The 11139-nt window shown below is 36.9% G+C and overlaps 1 protein-coding gene across 1 annotated transcript in view; it reads left to right on the top strand.

The window, feature by feature from the left end:
* The first annotated feature begins 2817 nt into the window (after nucleotides 1-2817).
* Nucleotides 2818-11139, top strand: part of actn3b (actinin alpha 3b) — a 31262-nt gene continuing 22940 nt past the window's right edge. Inside the window, 9 exon segments of the mRNA XM_042512192.1 lie at nucleotides 2818-2941; nucleotides 3879-3965; nucleotides 5405-5492; nucleotides 5755-5833; nucleotides 6989-7070; nucleotides 8239-8324; nucleotides 8613-8705; nucleotides 10139-10369; nucleotides 10893-11040. Coding sequence (XP_042368126.1) covers nucleotides 2854-2941; nucleotides 3879-3965; nucleotides 5405-5492; nucleotides 5755-5833; nucleotides 6989-7070; nucleotides 8239-8324; nucleotides 8613-8705; nucleotides 10139-10369; nucleotides 10893-11040 — 982 coding nt within the window. The 5' untranslated portion in view covers nucleotides 2818-2853.

The following is an 11139-nucleotide window of genomic DNA, read 5'->3' as shown; positions in this document are numbered from 1 at the left end:
TCTTGTGAAAATAAGGAATAAGGAACGCACATAAATAATATATATATACACACTTTAATATATAGGGTCTCATTCATGAAACATGAGCATAACAAATTTGTGCGTTAAGTGATTGCAGAGGCAAATATAAGCATATTTCAGCATTCATTAATACGTTATTAGCTCCACTCTTTCCGAAGGTATGAACAAAATCTGCACCTGCTTCTGGGTTCTTGTAGATCTTGTGAAAATAAGGAATAAGGAACGCACATAAATAATATATATATACACACTTTAATATATAGGGTCTCATTCATGAAACATGAGCATAACAAATTTGTGCGTTAAGTGATTGCAGAGGCAAATATAAGCATATTTCAGCATTCATTAATACGTTATTAGCTCCACTCTTTCCGAAGGTATGAACAAAATCTGCACCTGCTTCTGGGTTCTTGTAGATCTTGTGAAAATAAGGAATAAGGAACGCACATAAATAATATATATATACACACTTTAATATATAGGGTCTCATTCATGAAACATGAGCATAACAAATTTGTGCGTTAAGTGATTGCAGAGGCAAATATAAGCATATTTCAGCATTCATTAATACGTTATTAGCTCCACTCTTTCCGAAGGTATGAACAAAATCTGCACCTGCTTCTGGGTTCTTGTAGATCTTGTGAAAATAAGGAATAAGGAACGCACATAAATAATATATATATACACACTTTAATATATAGGGTCTCATTCATGAAACATGAGCATAACAAATTTGTGCGTTAAGTGATTGCAGAGGCAAATATAAGCATATTTCAGCATTCATTAATACGTTATTAGCTCCACTCTTTCCGAAGGTATGAACAAAATCTGCACCTGCTTCTGGGTTCTTGTAGATCTTGTGAAAATAAGGAATAAGGAACGCACATAAATAATATATATATACACACTTTAATATATAGGGTCTCATTCATGAAACATGAGCATAACAAATTTGTGCGTTAAGTGATTGCAGAGGCAAATATAAGCATATTTCAGCATTCATTAATACGTTATTAGCTCCACTCTTTCCGAAGGTATGAACAAAATCTGCACCTGCTTCTGGGTTCTTGTAGATCTTGTGAAAATAAGGAATAAGGAACGCACATAAATAATATATATATACACACTTTAATATATAGGGTCTCATTCATGAAACATGAGCATAACAAATTTGTGCGTTAAGTGATTGCAGAGGCAAATATAAGCATATTTCAGCATTCATTAATACGTTATTAGCTCCACTCTTTCCGAAGGTATGAACAAAATCTGCACCTGCTTCTGGGTTCTTGTAGATCTTGTGAAAATAAGGAATAAGGAACGCACATAAATAATATATATATACACACTTTAATATATAGGGTCTCATTCATGAAACATGAGCATAACAAATTTGTGCGTTAAGTGATTGCAGAGGCAAATATAAGCATATTTCAGCATTCATTAATACGTTATTAGCTCCACTCTTTCCGAAGGTATGAACAAAATCTGCACCTGCTTCTGGGTTCTTGTAGATCTTGTGAAAATAAGGAATAAGGAACGCACATAAATAATATATATATACACACTTTAATATATAGGGTCTCATTCATGAAACATGAGCATAACAAATTTGTGCGTTAAGTGATTGCAGAGGCAAATATAAGCATATTTCAGCATTCATTAATACGTTATTAGCTCCACTCTTTCCGAAGGTATGAACAAAATCTGCACCTGCTTCTGGGTTCTTGTAGATCTTGTGAAAATAAGGAATAAGGAACGCACATAAATAATATATATATACACACTTTAATATATAGGGTCTCATTCATGAAACATGAGCATAACAAATTTGTGCGTTAAGTGATTGCAGAGGCAAATATAAGCATATTTCAGCATTCATTAATACGTTATTAGCTCCACTCTTTCCGAAGGTATGAACAAAATCTGCACCTGCTTCTGGGTTCTTGTAGATCTTGTGAAAATAAGGAATAAGGAACGCACATAAATATCGCTTGTCATCATAAGAAATTACAATTTTAATTGGCATTGTGCTCTGTTATGATCACAATTTGCAGATGCCTTTGAAACATGCAAATTAAACATCACGTAAGATTAGAAATCTAAGACATTTAGCTAAGTTATTTTGGCAACTAGCAGATTTGAGCTTCAGATTAGGTTTTTTTAAAAATGTGAGTGGGTTATTTAAACGACTTTGCTGTTGACTGGTCCAGTGGAGGCATGTCGCTGTCTCCGTCAGGAATAACTCCTCACAGAGAGGTCTCTACGGTGATGCAATGTGCTCCTCCAGCTGTGATTGGAAAGAGCCTCTTGTAGCTGTTTTTGTGCGCGCTGATGTGTTCCTATCAAGTTTCATATTAAACATTTTTCAACTCACTTCTTGGATGGTTCAACAGAGGACACAGCATCCGTCACCTTTAGTAACAGAAGAAAACAATTTTTTTATTAACTTCACCCAAAAGAAGTTCAATCTCAGTGTCAGAAAGGTTTTTCTTTCCCTTCTCTCTTTCACTGTTTGCGGCATGTTCGCAGGTTGACAGGATGCACTCATGCATAGTCATTTTCACCTGCTTATATGGCTATACGTGGACAGGGATGTATGCGCTCATGAACATACACACGCTGAAATCAGAGTTTCCCATGGCATTTATGAGTACTGTGTAGGTTTTTACTACAAAGGTGTTTTATGTGCATATCTACTCACAGATTCAATACCATTTTATGAATGAGACTGCTAGTCTGTAGGATTTTGTGGTACATAATAATAATCTTTTTGGCTGTAAAATATTTTCTTGTCTTTCAGGTGAGAGGCTGCCCAAACCCGACAAAGGCAAGATGCGTTTCCACAAGATCGCCAACGTGAATAAAGCTCTGGACTTCATCTGCAGCAAGGGGGTCAAACTGGTGTCTATTGGTGCTGAGGGTGAGAGTCCTGCTTTGACTATCAGTGTCCTCTTTGTATTATTTTCCTGTCGCTGCTACCTGTTTTTCTTTGTCTTTTAATTAATATACCAAGGTCACACTGTATTTGCATTTCTTGGACCTATTTTTGAGCACCAGATGGCTGCTAAAGTTCATGGCGTTATGAGAATTCAGATGAGATGAGGCAGGAAAGTAAAAGTCACCCAACTGGGAACAATCATGAGGAATCACTGAAGAAAACGCTTAATTTAAAAATCACGCTGGATCAAATCACTGTACAAAAACACTTTATGCTATTTTATTGACTTAAATATTTTGTTGGATACATTATTCTACTAATAAAAAAGACGTTGTGGCATTATGTTATTTAAAATATTTATTATTGCATACGATTAAAGAGAATTGCAGGAAAATAGCTGCAAATTAGAAATACCAAAGACAGAGAGATACAGTAGAATGAGGTAAAAACAAACAACAGTAATAGAACTGTTTGATCAGTAAAAATGTTCCACATTGATATTTAAATAATGTCTTCTAATGTCTGTTCGCCCTCTAAATCTGCCTGACGCTCAACAGTTTTCCTCCCGCTGAGTTCAGTCAGTTTAACATCAGGCTCAAGAGTTCATGAAAACACGCCGAGAGGTTTAGTTGTGCAACATTATCACATCACTTCAAAAGCGGTTGGCGAATTTTCGTGTAACGTTATTTTTCTTCTCTCTAATTGCAGTCGAGATTCCTTTTGAGCCCTCGGGCTGCGTGAAATTCAATTTGTCTCAACAGCAATAGCCTCAAAAGGCGTTCAATTAAACTTGATTCAATAGGAGACACAGAGCTTCTAACCTTGTAGAGTCACGACTGAGAGGCCTGATTTTAGTCTTTTATATTTGATCTACTACCGTTAATAATGTGTGTGTGTTTTCTGTGTGTCTTTTATACAGAAATTGTTGACGGTAATGTGAAGATGACCCTTGGTATGATCTGGACCATCATTCTGCGTTTCGCCATCCAGGACATCTCTGTGGAAGGTGTGTGTGTGTGTGTTTACTGAAACTAACATTGACTTTTGTAAGCAACATATTAATTTGACAACTGAAAGATTTTTTTTTTTGTTTTTAACACTCCTCCTTTTTGTGTCAGGGAAAAAAAGAAATCAACACTATAATAAACCAAAAACTGATTCATTCAGACCTTCATCAACTACATTTGAATGAGCTCAAATTCAATCATATAAATGTATAAAACAGCCTTCAATATAACCTTTCACATGAAAAACATCTTTAATGAACAGATCGCTCTTAAACATCTATTTTATATTGCTGTGAAAGCAACACATTTCTTCTTCAAACTACTGAATTTATTCAAGTTTCATGCCAAAAACAAAATTTTACAAGATTATTTTTGAACACATCATGAAAACGTTATAATTTACCTTTGCCCAATACACACTTTTACTGAATAGAGATTGAACTAGGGTACATAAAAACAAATTTGCTCATATGTAGGTCTATAAATTATAAGTATTAATGAATACCTATGCACAGCCTTTATGTTAATTGTTTTGCACCAAAATTCTTGTCAAATTCCTTGTATATGTAAATGTACTTGGCAATAAAACCGGATTCTGGTTCTGATGCCAAAGCTGAATAATGTTGGATTACGACTTCTCATTTCATGGGCTATTTTTGGGATAGTGCCAAAAAAAAAGCATTAAGATACTGATTTGGATGTTCATTACCATGGCAACGATAGAAGTTTCTAAGCATTTGGGACAGCCAAAGTTAAAAAATATCACACTTCAATAACAACAACACATTCAAATGATCCGCACTTTGCTTATTTAAGTGTTTAGGACATCAGTCACATGTGAGTCTCAGATCAACCAGCGCTGCATCCTGTCACACGGTCCCGCTGTATATTTACTGCACTCTGTGATTTGTTGGACGTTTGTGTGCGGTAAATCAGATCCGACGATTCAGTCCATCTAACAAATTTTAGCTGAACTTGATCTGCACCTCACATCATCTCGCCCAGCCTTCACGTTGTCAGCCGCGTCAGCTCACAATCAATTCTTGTTTATAAAGACTCAGACCTTGTTCACGCCGGCCCTCCTCACACCTCTGACCCTCACCTTCAAGTCATCTTCTTTAACTCTCCTTTTATTGCTTCTGCTCCTCAATATCTTCTGCTGTCATATATACTTGACTTCTTCGGACATCAAGCTCCTTCTAACTACCCATAACACCTCCTCTCCCCACAAGTTTGTGCACTATAAACAAACAAATATATCAGCTGCAGACAAGATGATTCAAACTAGATCCATTTTTTTAGTTTTTTTGTACAATTTATCCACTTTTCAACATTCAAGCCCCCTCTCTGAAAACACCCTCCTTTCTTTTATCGTAATGCTCTAGTAAGATCTATTTTATATTTAATCTGTGCATCTCTCCTCCTTTACTTTTTCCAGAGACCTCTGCTAAGGAGGGTCTGCTGCTGTGGTGCCAGAGGAAGACTGCCCCCTACAGGAACGTCAACGTGCAGAACTTCCACATCAGGTGGGTCTCCAATGCCGAACTGTGGCACAAACAGGGAACTGCAACCTCCTTTTGTTTTTCTTGAATGTTTTTCCTCTTTTCCAAATGTGCTGGTGTTCCCATTAACACCTTCTTTCTCATCCTGTTTTGTTACCAACCTTTTTGCTTTTCCTTGTCCTCTTTTCCCTCTCCATCCTCCTTTGTCCTATGAATCCTCTCTCAAACCCTTTACTCTTTCGCCACTTTTCATTCATGTTGTCCTCCTCGTCTTGTCGTGGCTCAGTTGGAAGGACGGCCTGGCTCTGTGCGCCCTCATCCACAGACACAGACCTGACCTCATTGACTACTCCAAACTGAGAAAGGTGCCCTGTCCTTCCTTCCTTCTTTTTTTTTATCTTTTCTTCCTCTTCTGATTTGCTTTCTTTTCTTTTTTTGTACCGATTTAAAATGTTTGGTGCTCAACATCAAAATATCTAAATCTGGTAATAGGTATTGAATTTTTTATTACAGTACTCCATTTTTCTTCATTTCAAGTGAAATTCTGTAAAAAAAAAAGCTTTGTACTTTTTGCAGTGTGTCAGCAAGATATGCCATGCGGTTTGTGATAAGGCCGTGTAAACAAAGAGTTGCAATCTTTTGTAAACAAATACAAAGGTTTGATTTTCTAGATGTTAGAATTAAAGGTACCCAGCACAGAAAAATCTAACAAAGAAACAAAATAAACCAACCCCCAAAAAAATCAAAATCACACCAAAAATAGTAAAAGAATTAAATGTTTATCAGCACAGTTGGCAATTTTCTTATTGATTAACCAGCTAACTATCAGCTTTACTTTTTACTATTTATTTAGAAAACATACAAATATATGTTATAAATGTTTTTTTTTAATGCAAAACTCAAGTAACTAAAGTTGTCAGATAAATACAGTGGAGCGGAAAGTACAATAGTTCCTTCTGTAATGTAGTGGTGTAAAAGAATAAAGTGGCATGAAAAAAAAACTCAGGTAAAGTACAAGTACCTCAAATTTACATAAGCACAGTACTTGAGTAAATGCACTTTGTTACATTCCACCACTGCTTATAAGTAATATATCAGTGCAGTGTTTTACAAGTATAGGGTTTTAAAAGTCTGATATTTTGTACTGAAAGTGTGAGTGTTTTACTTCAACTGGTTACAAAAATAGAAAAAAAGTAGTTAATGTTTCCTCCAGAGCTGTGTTCCTTCTCACTGTGGTCAAATAGCAAAATGTTCACATCCTCCCTCCAAAAATGTTTGGACAAGTGCTTCAAACAACAGGAGCAGAAAACAAATAGAGTCCCACACACTTGTTTTTTGCGCCACAATTTGCTGAAAACTCTCTAAAGATGTAAACATTGCTTTATTAAACTGACTCCCATTTCTGTTTTCTTTTTCTTAGCATGGAGTGAGACACTAGCTGTTATTGTGATTCTTGTTATATTAGTAGTGCAGTGCAGTCCTTAGTGTGTGTGTCTGACAATAGTTGTATCTGTCTATAGGATGACCCCATTGGTAACCTGAACACTGCTTTCGAGGTGGCTGAAAAGTTCCTGGACATCCCCAAGATGCTTGACGCTGAAGGTGAGGCTGTGAAACAACATGCACACTGAGAAAGCTGCAGGAAGTTTTGTCTGTTAGTGCTGACACACACCGATAACCTCCACCGCAGACAAGTACAGCACATAATGGCAGATGGTTCAAGGACAAGAGGGGCTTTTTACTTGGAATTCAAACATCAGCATAAAAAAATGAATAAATTACTTTAAAAGCATCTAGTGAAGTACTGATGGTTCTGAGGTCAGAAATGTTTTTTTTTCAGGCAGAATGGCTGAAATGACTCATACAAACAACAGTAAAACATAATGTTCTTTATGGGGGCAATTATTCTGTGTGTCATTTATATTTTTTATTCAAATGAGCCACGTTGCCTTTTTCAATAAAAGAAAGTAAAGACAGATATTAGAAAAAATGTTTAGCTTTACAAAATATTACAGTTACACTGTCAGGTAAAATAAAAATTTGACTTTTTGTGTGCCTTTTCCTCACAAGGAATGACCATTCAAAAGCTTTTTTGGCTCCATGCGGGTGATTATGTTTTCAGGTTGTCTGTCCGTCCGTCCTATTCTTTTGTTTGTAAAATTTTAAGAATGCCATGATGGATTTTTTTTCAAATTTGGCACAAACATCCACTTCAACTCAACTATGAAATCATTAGAATTTGATGGTCGAAAGGTCAAAATCACTGTGACTGTGTATTTTTCACATTCTCGAGAACTCATGGTCTCATGAAAGGCCTTAAGGGAATTTACTCAAACTTGGCACAAACGTCCACTTGGACTTAAAAATGAACTGGTTAGAAAGTGGTGGCAGGAGGTCAAAAGTCATGTGACCTCACAAAGCATATTTTTGGCCATAACTCAAGAACTCTTACACTAATCATGACCATATATTACACAAGTGTCAAAGATAACATGATGAAGTAATGACTTTATGTATCCTAAAGGTCAAAGGTCACCTAAGGCCAGCACTGTGATATTATAATATTGTGTAATAATATTTAAAAGGATCTTTGGTGCCCACCCTTGAAGTGTCCTGACTGTGCAGTCAGGTTAAAGATGTTTTTGAAATATCCATGTTTTCACAGACATGATTTTAAAATTGAGACTTGATGGGTTTGTGGAGGCGTACAACTGCAAGGCGGTCATTTGAGTTTTGTAGTATGTTAATGGTAACTTTTTTCCAACCTCAGATATTGTGAACACACCCAAACCTGATGAGAAGGCCATCATGACCTACGTGTCCTGCTTCTACCACGCCTTCGCTGGCGCTGAGCAGGTCAGATGTTTCTTTTAATGTTCACTTTATAGGATTTATTGTTTATAGTTTAAGCTCTAGTTACAGTTATAGTTGTATCTGTAGGAGTTAAAAATGTGGATCTTGTTGATTTGTTTATAACAGTGGATATGTTGTCACTTTTTAATTGATTAGAGCAGATGATACATCAAACACTATCAGCACGATGTAGCAGCACTCCTAATGAAAAAATGTGAGAGATTTACTAATCTTGGTTGTTATGATACGCTGCAACTGTATATGAATTGTTACTCTCTCTTCCTCCCTCAGGCTGAGACCGCTGCCAACCGTATCTGCAAGGTGCTGGCCGTCAACCAGGAGAATGAGAAACTGATGGAGGAGTACGAGAAGCTGGCCAGCGAGGTGAGAAACCACTGCAACCAAATACTCCCACTCTCAGTCTGTCCTGCACATCCTCCTCTGCAGCAACACTTTAATGTTCCACCAGTGTAAACTCTCTGCTTTTCTCCTTAACATGACACAACTCTGGAGGCTCTGCAGGCAAATCAATAGTTTGATGTGAAGTGAAAGTTCCAGTCACGGAAACTTGCAAACAGGAACAGAACAATACAGAAATGATAAACTATACGAATACACTCATGTGTGCACAGATTATCAATATACATAACCTATAATCAATTTTTATTTGCCTATATATTTGCGTATAAATGTAAAATTGGCAAATTTATTTCTGTTGTTTTCATTTGTAACTGTAACATTTAAAGATGTGAATTTAAACACTGCTGGTCTGGCCTCTGATGGTTTTTGTGCCGTAGCATATGACCGTTTTATAGCTTTGTCGCTTGTAGTGTGAACATAGCATAACACGTAACACAACCACAGACACTGATTAGAAAATCAAAGTGTCTCTGTGAAATTAAATGAGGCATAAAGCTTTTCTTGTCACAAAATGCTTCCCACAAATTCTGTCATGAGGACCAGGCTGCCAGGTTTTTCCCAAACCCTGACAATTTAAGGCCGAGTCTTTTCAGCTGACACAAACCGTTGGTCTGTCCCTGATCTCCTCCGGCTGTCTTTGAGCATGTTTGGTCTCTGCAGATGGAAAACTAAAATAAATCTGAACTCCTCTCCACTCCTCACATTACCTGGCACCGCCAACACAACAATACTGACTGACACTACTTCAGTGTGTTGATCCCTAAATTTAAGTTTTTGTAAAGCACCTTTTAACAAGACAAGTGCTGTATCCTAAATAAAAAAAACAGTGTGGCAGCTACTAATTAGATGCATTATTTTTGATTCATTTGAGAATTGTTTAAATGAAGTAGATTTTCCAATTGATAAAATGTCAAAAATAACAACAAATGGGCATCACAAGTCTCCACAGCCGCAGGTTTGTGTTTACAAGTTGTTTGTATTTCTGAAGCTTTTTTGATCCATAATAAGTAAAACAGTAAAGTTAGTAGAGATAGAGTAAAGGTCAACAGCTAGGGGAGATAAAAAAATTAAAAAGTGAAAACAACATCTTTGTAATTTTTAAATTGCATTTATTGTAGAGAAAAGCTAAAGAAACAGACATGGGTAATAGCTAACATTTTGCAAATCTAAAATCCAAAGTCAATTATGACCCACCTGACCCACTGAGACATGAATGAACCCCAATCCATGAACTTTACCTAAAGACATACACTTGTCAGAGCTCTGAAGTATTTGTCCTAGTGTTAAGACAAAGTGATAAAGTTATAGGACAATCGTTTGAAAGAAAACAAATTACATACAGGATTTATATATAAATAATGCATGCAAGAATGATAACATTTCCCTTCCTTCTTAAGCTGCTGGAATGGATTCGCCGCACCATCCCCTGGCTGGAGAACCGCGTGGCTGAGCAGACAATGCGCGCCATGCAGCAGAAGCTGGAGGATTTCCGTGACTACCGCCGCATCCACAAGCCACCCCGCGTACAGGAGAAATGCCAGCTGGAGATCAACTTCAACACCCTGCAGACCAAGCTGAGGCTCAGCAACAGGCCCGCCTTCATGCCATCCGAGGGAAAGATGGTGTCGGTGAGCTGAAAAGATTTGTAGCTTAGTGTATTAATGTTGCTGCATCGAATCATTGTAGACTTTTTAGGGTTTGAGATCAGTTGGAGGATTACTTCTGTCTTTGTTATTTTCAATTCCCTAAAGCTGATAAAATCCTTTCAACCCATCTTCCTTTTTGATCCAACAAAAATAAGACTGTTCTTTTAACTACAGATACAATATATTTGCCCAACAAAAGCAATGTAGAATAATTAAAAAAGAAAACTATAAAATGCACAAGTAAGAAGGAAAAACCGAACTTGCTGAGCTGGGGTTCGATAGCTCATGTTCAAGTCAGCTTAAGTGCAGATAGAAGCTGCACTTCATTTGCAAATAATGGAGCACTCATTTAAAATTTTTCTGAAATTTACATATTTATTAAAGTGTTCTCAAGGCATACATTTCTATATTCACATTCTGAACACTTAGTTCCTTGAAACAAGTGTCAAATTAATATTTAGAATTTTTCAACATAGAGCAGCGTTAAAGCCTCTCTCTCGTTCAGGATATTGCCAATGCTTGGAAGGGTCTGGAGCAGGTGGAGAAAGGCTATGAGGAGTGGCTGCTGACCGAGATCCGCCGCCTGGAGAGACTCGATCATCTTGCCGAGAAGTTCAAGCAGAAGTGCTCTATGCATGAATCCTGGACTGCAGGTAGGGATGACAGACAGGTATTATATGATTCCAGGGTACCAGGATAATGTTTGTATTAAGGTGAAACATTACTCCTTGAACAGATTGATATGAAAAAGA

This window comes from Plectropomus leopardus, chromosome 23 (genome assembly GCF_008729295.1).
Source record: "Plectropomus leopardus isolate mb chromosome 23, YSFRI_Pleo_2.0, whole genome shotgun sequence".
Taxonomy (NCBI): Eukaryota; Metazoa; Chordata; class Actinopteri; order Perciformes; family Serranidae; genus Plectropomus; species Plectropomus leopardus.
The sequence above is the reverse complement of the archived record's forward strand: the minus strand, read 5'-3'. Positions and strand labels throughout refer to the sequence as shown.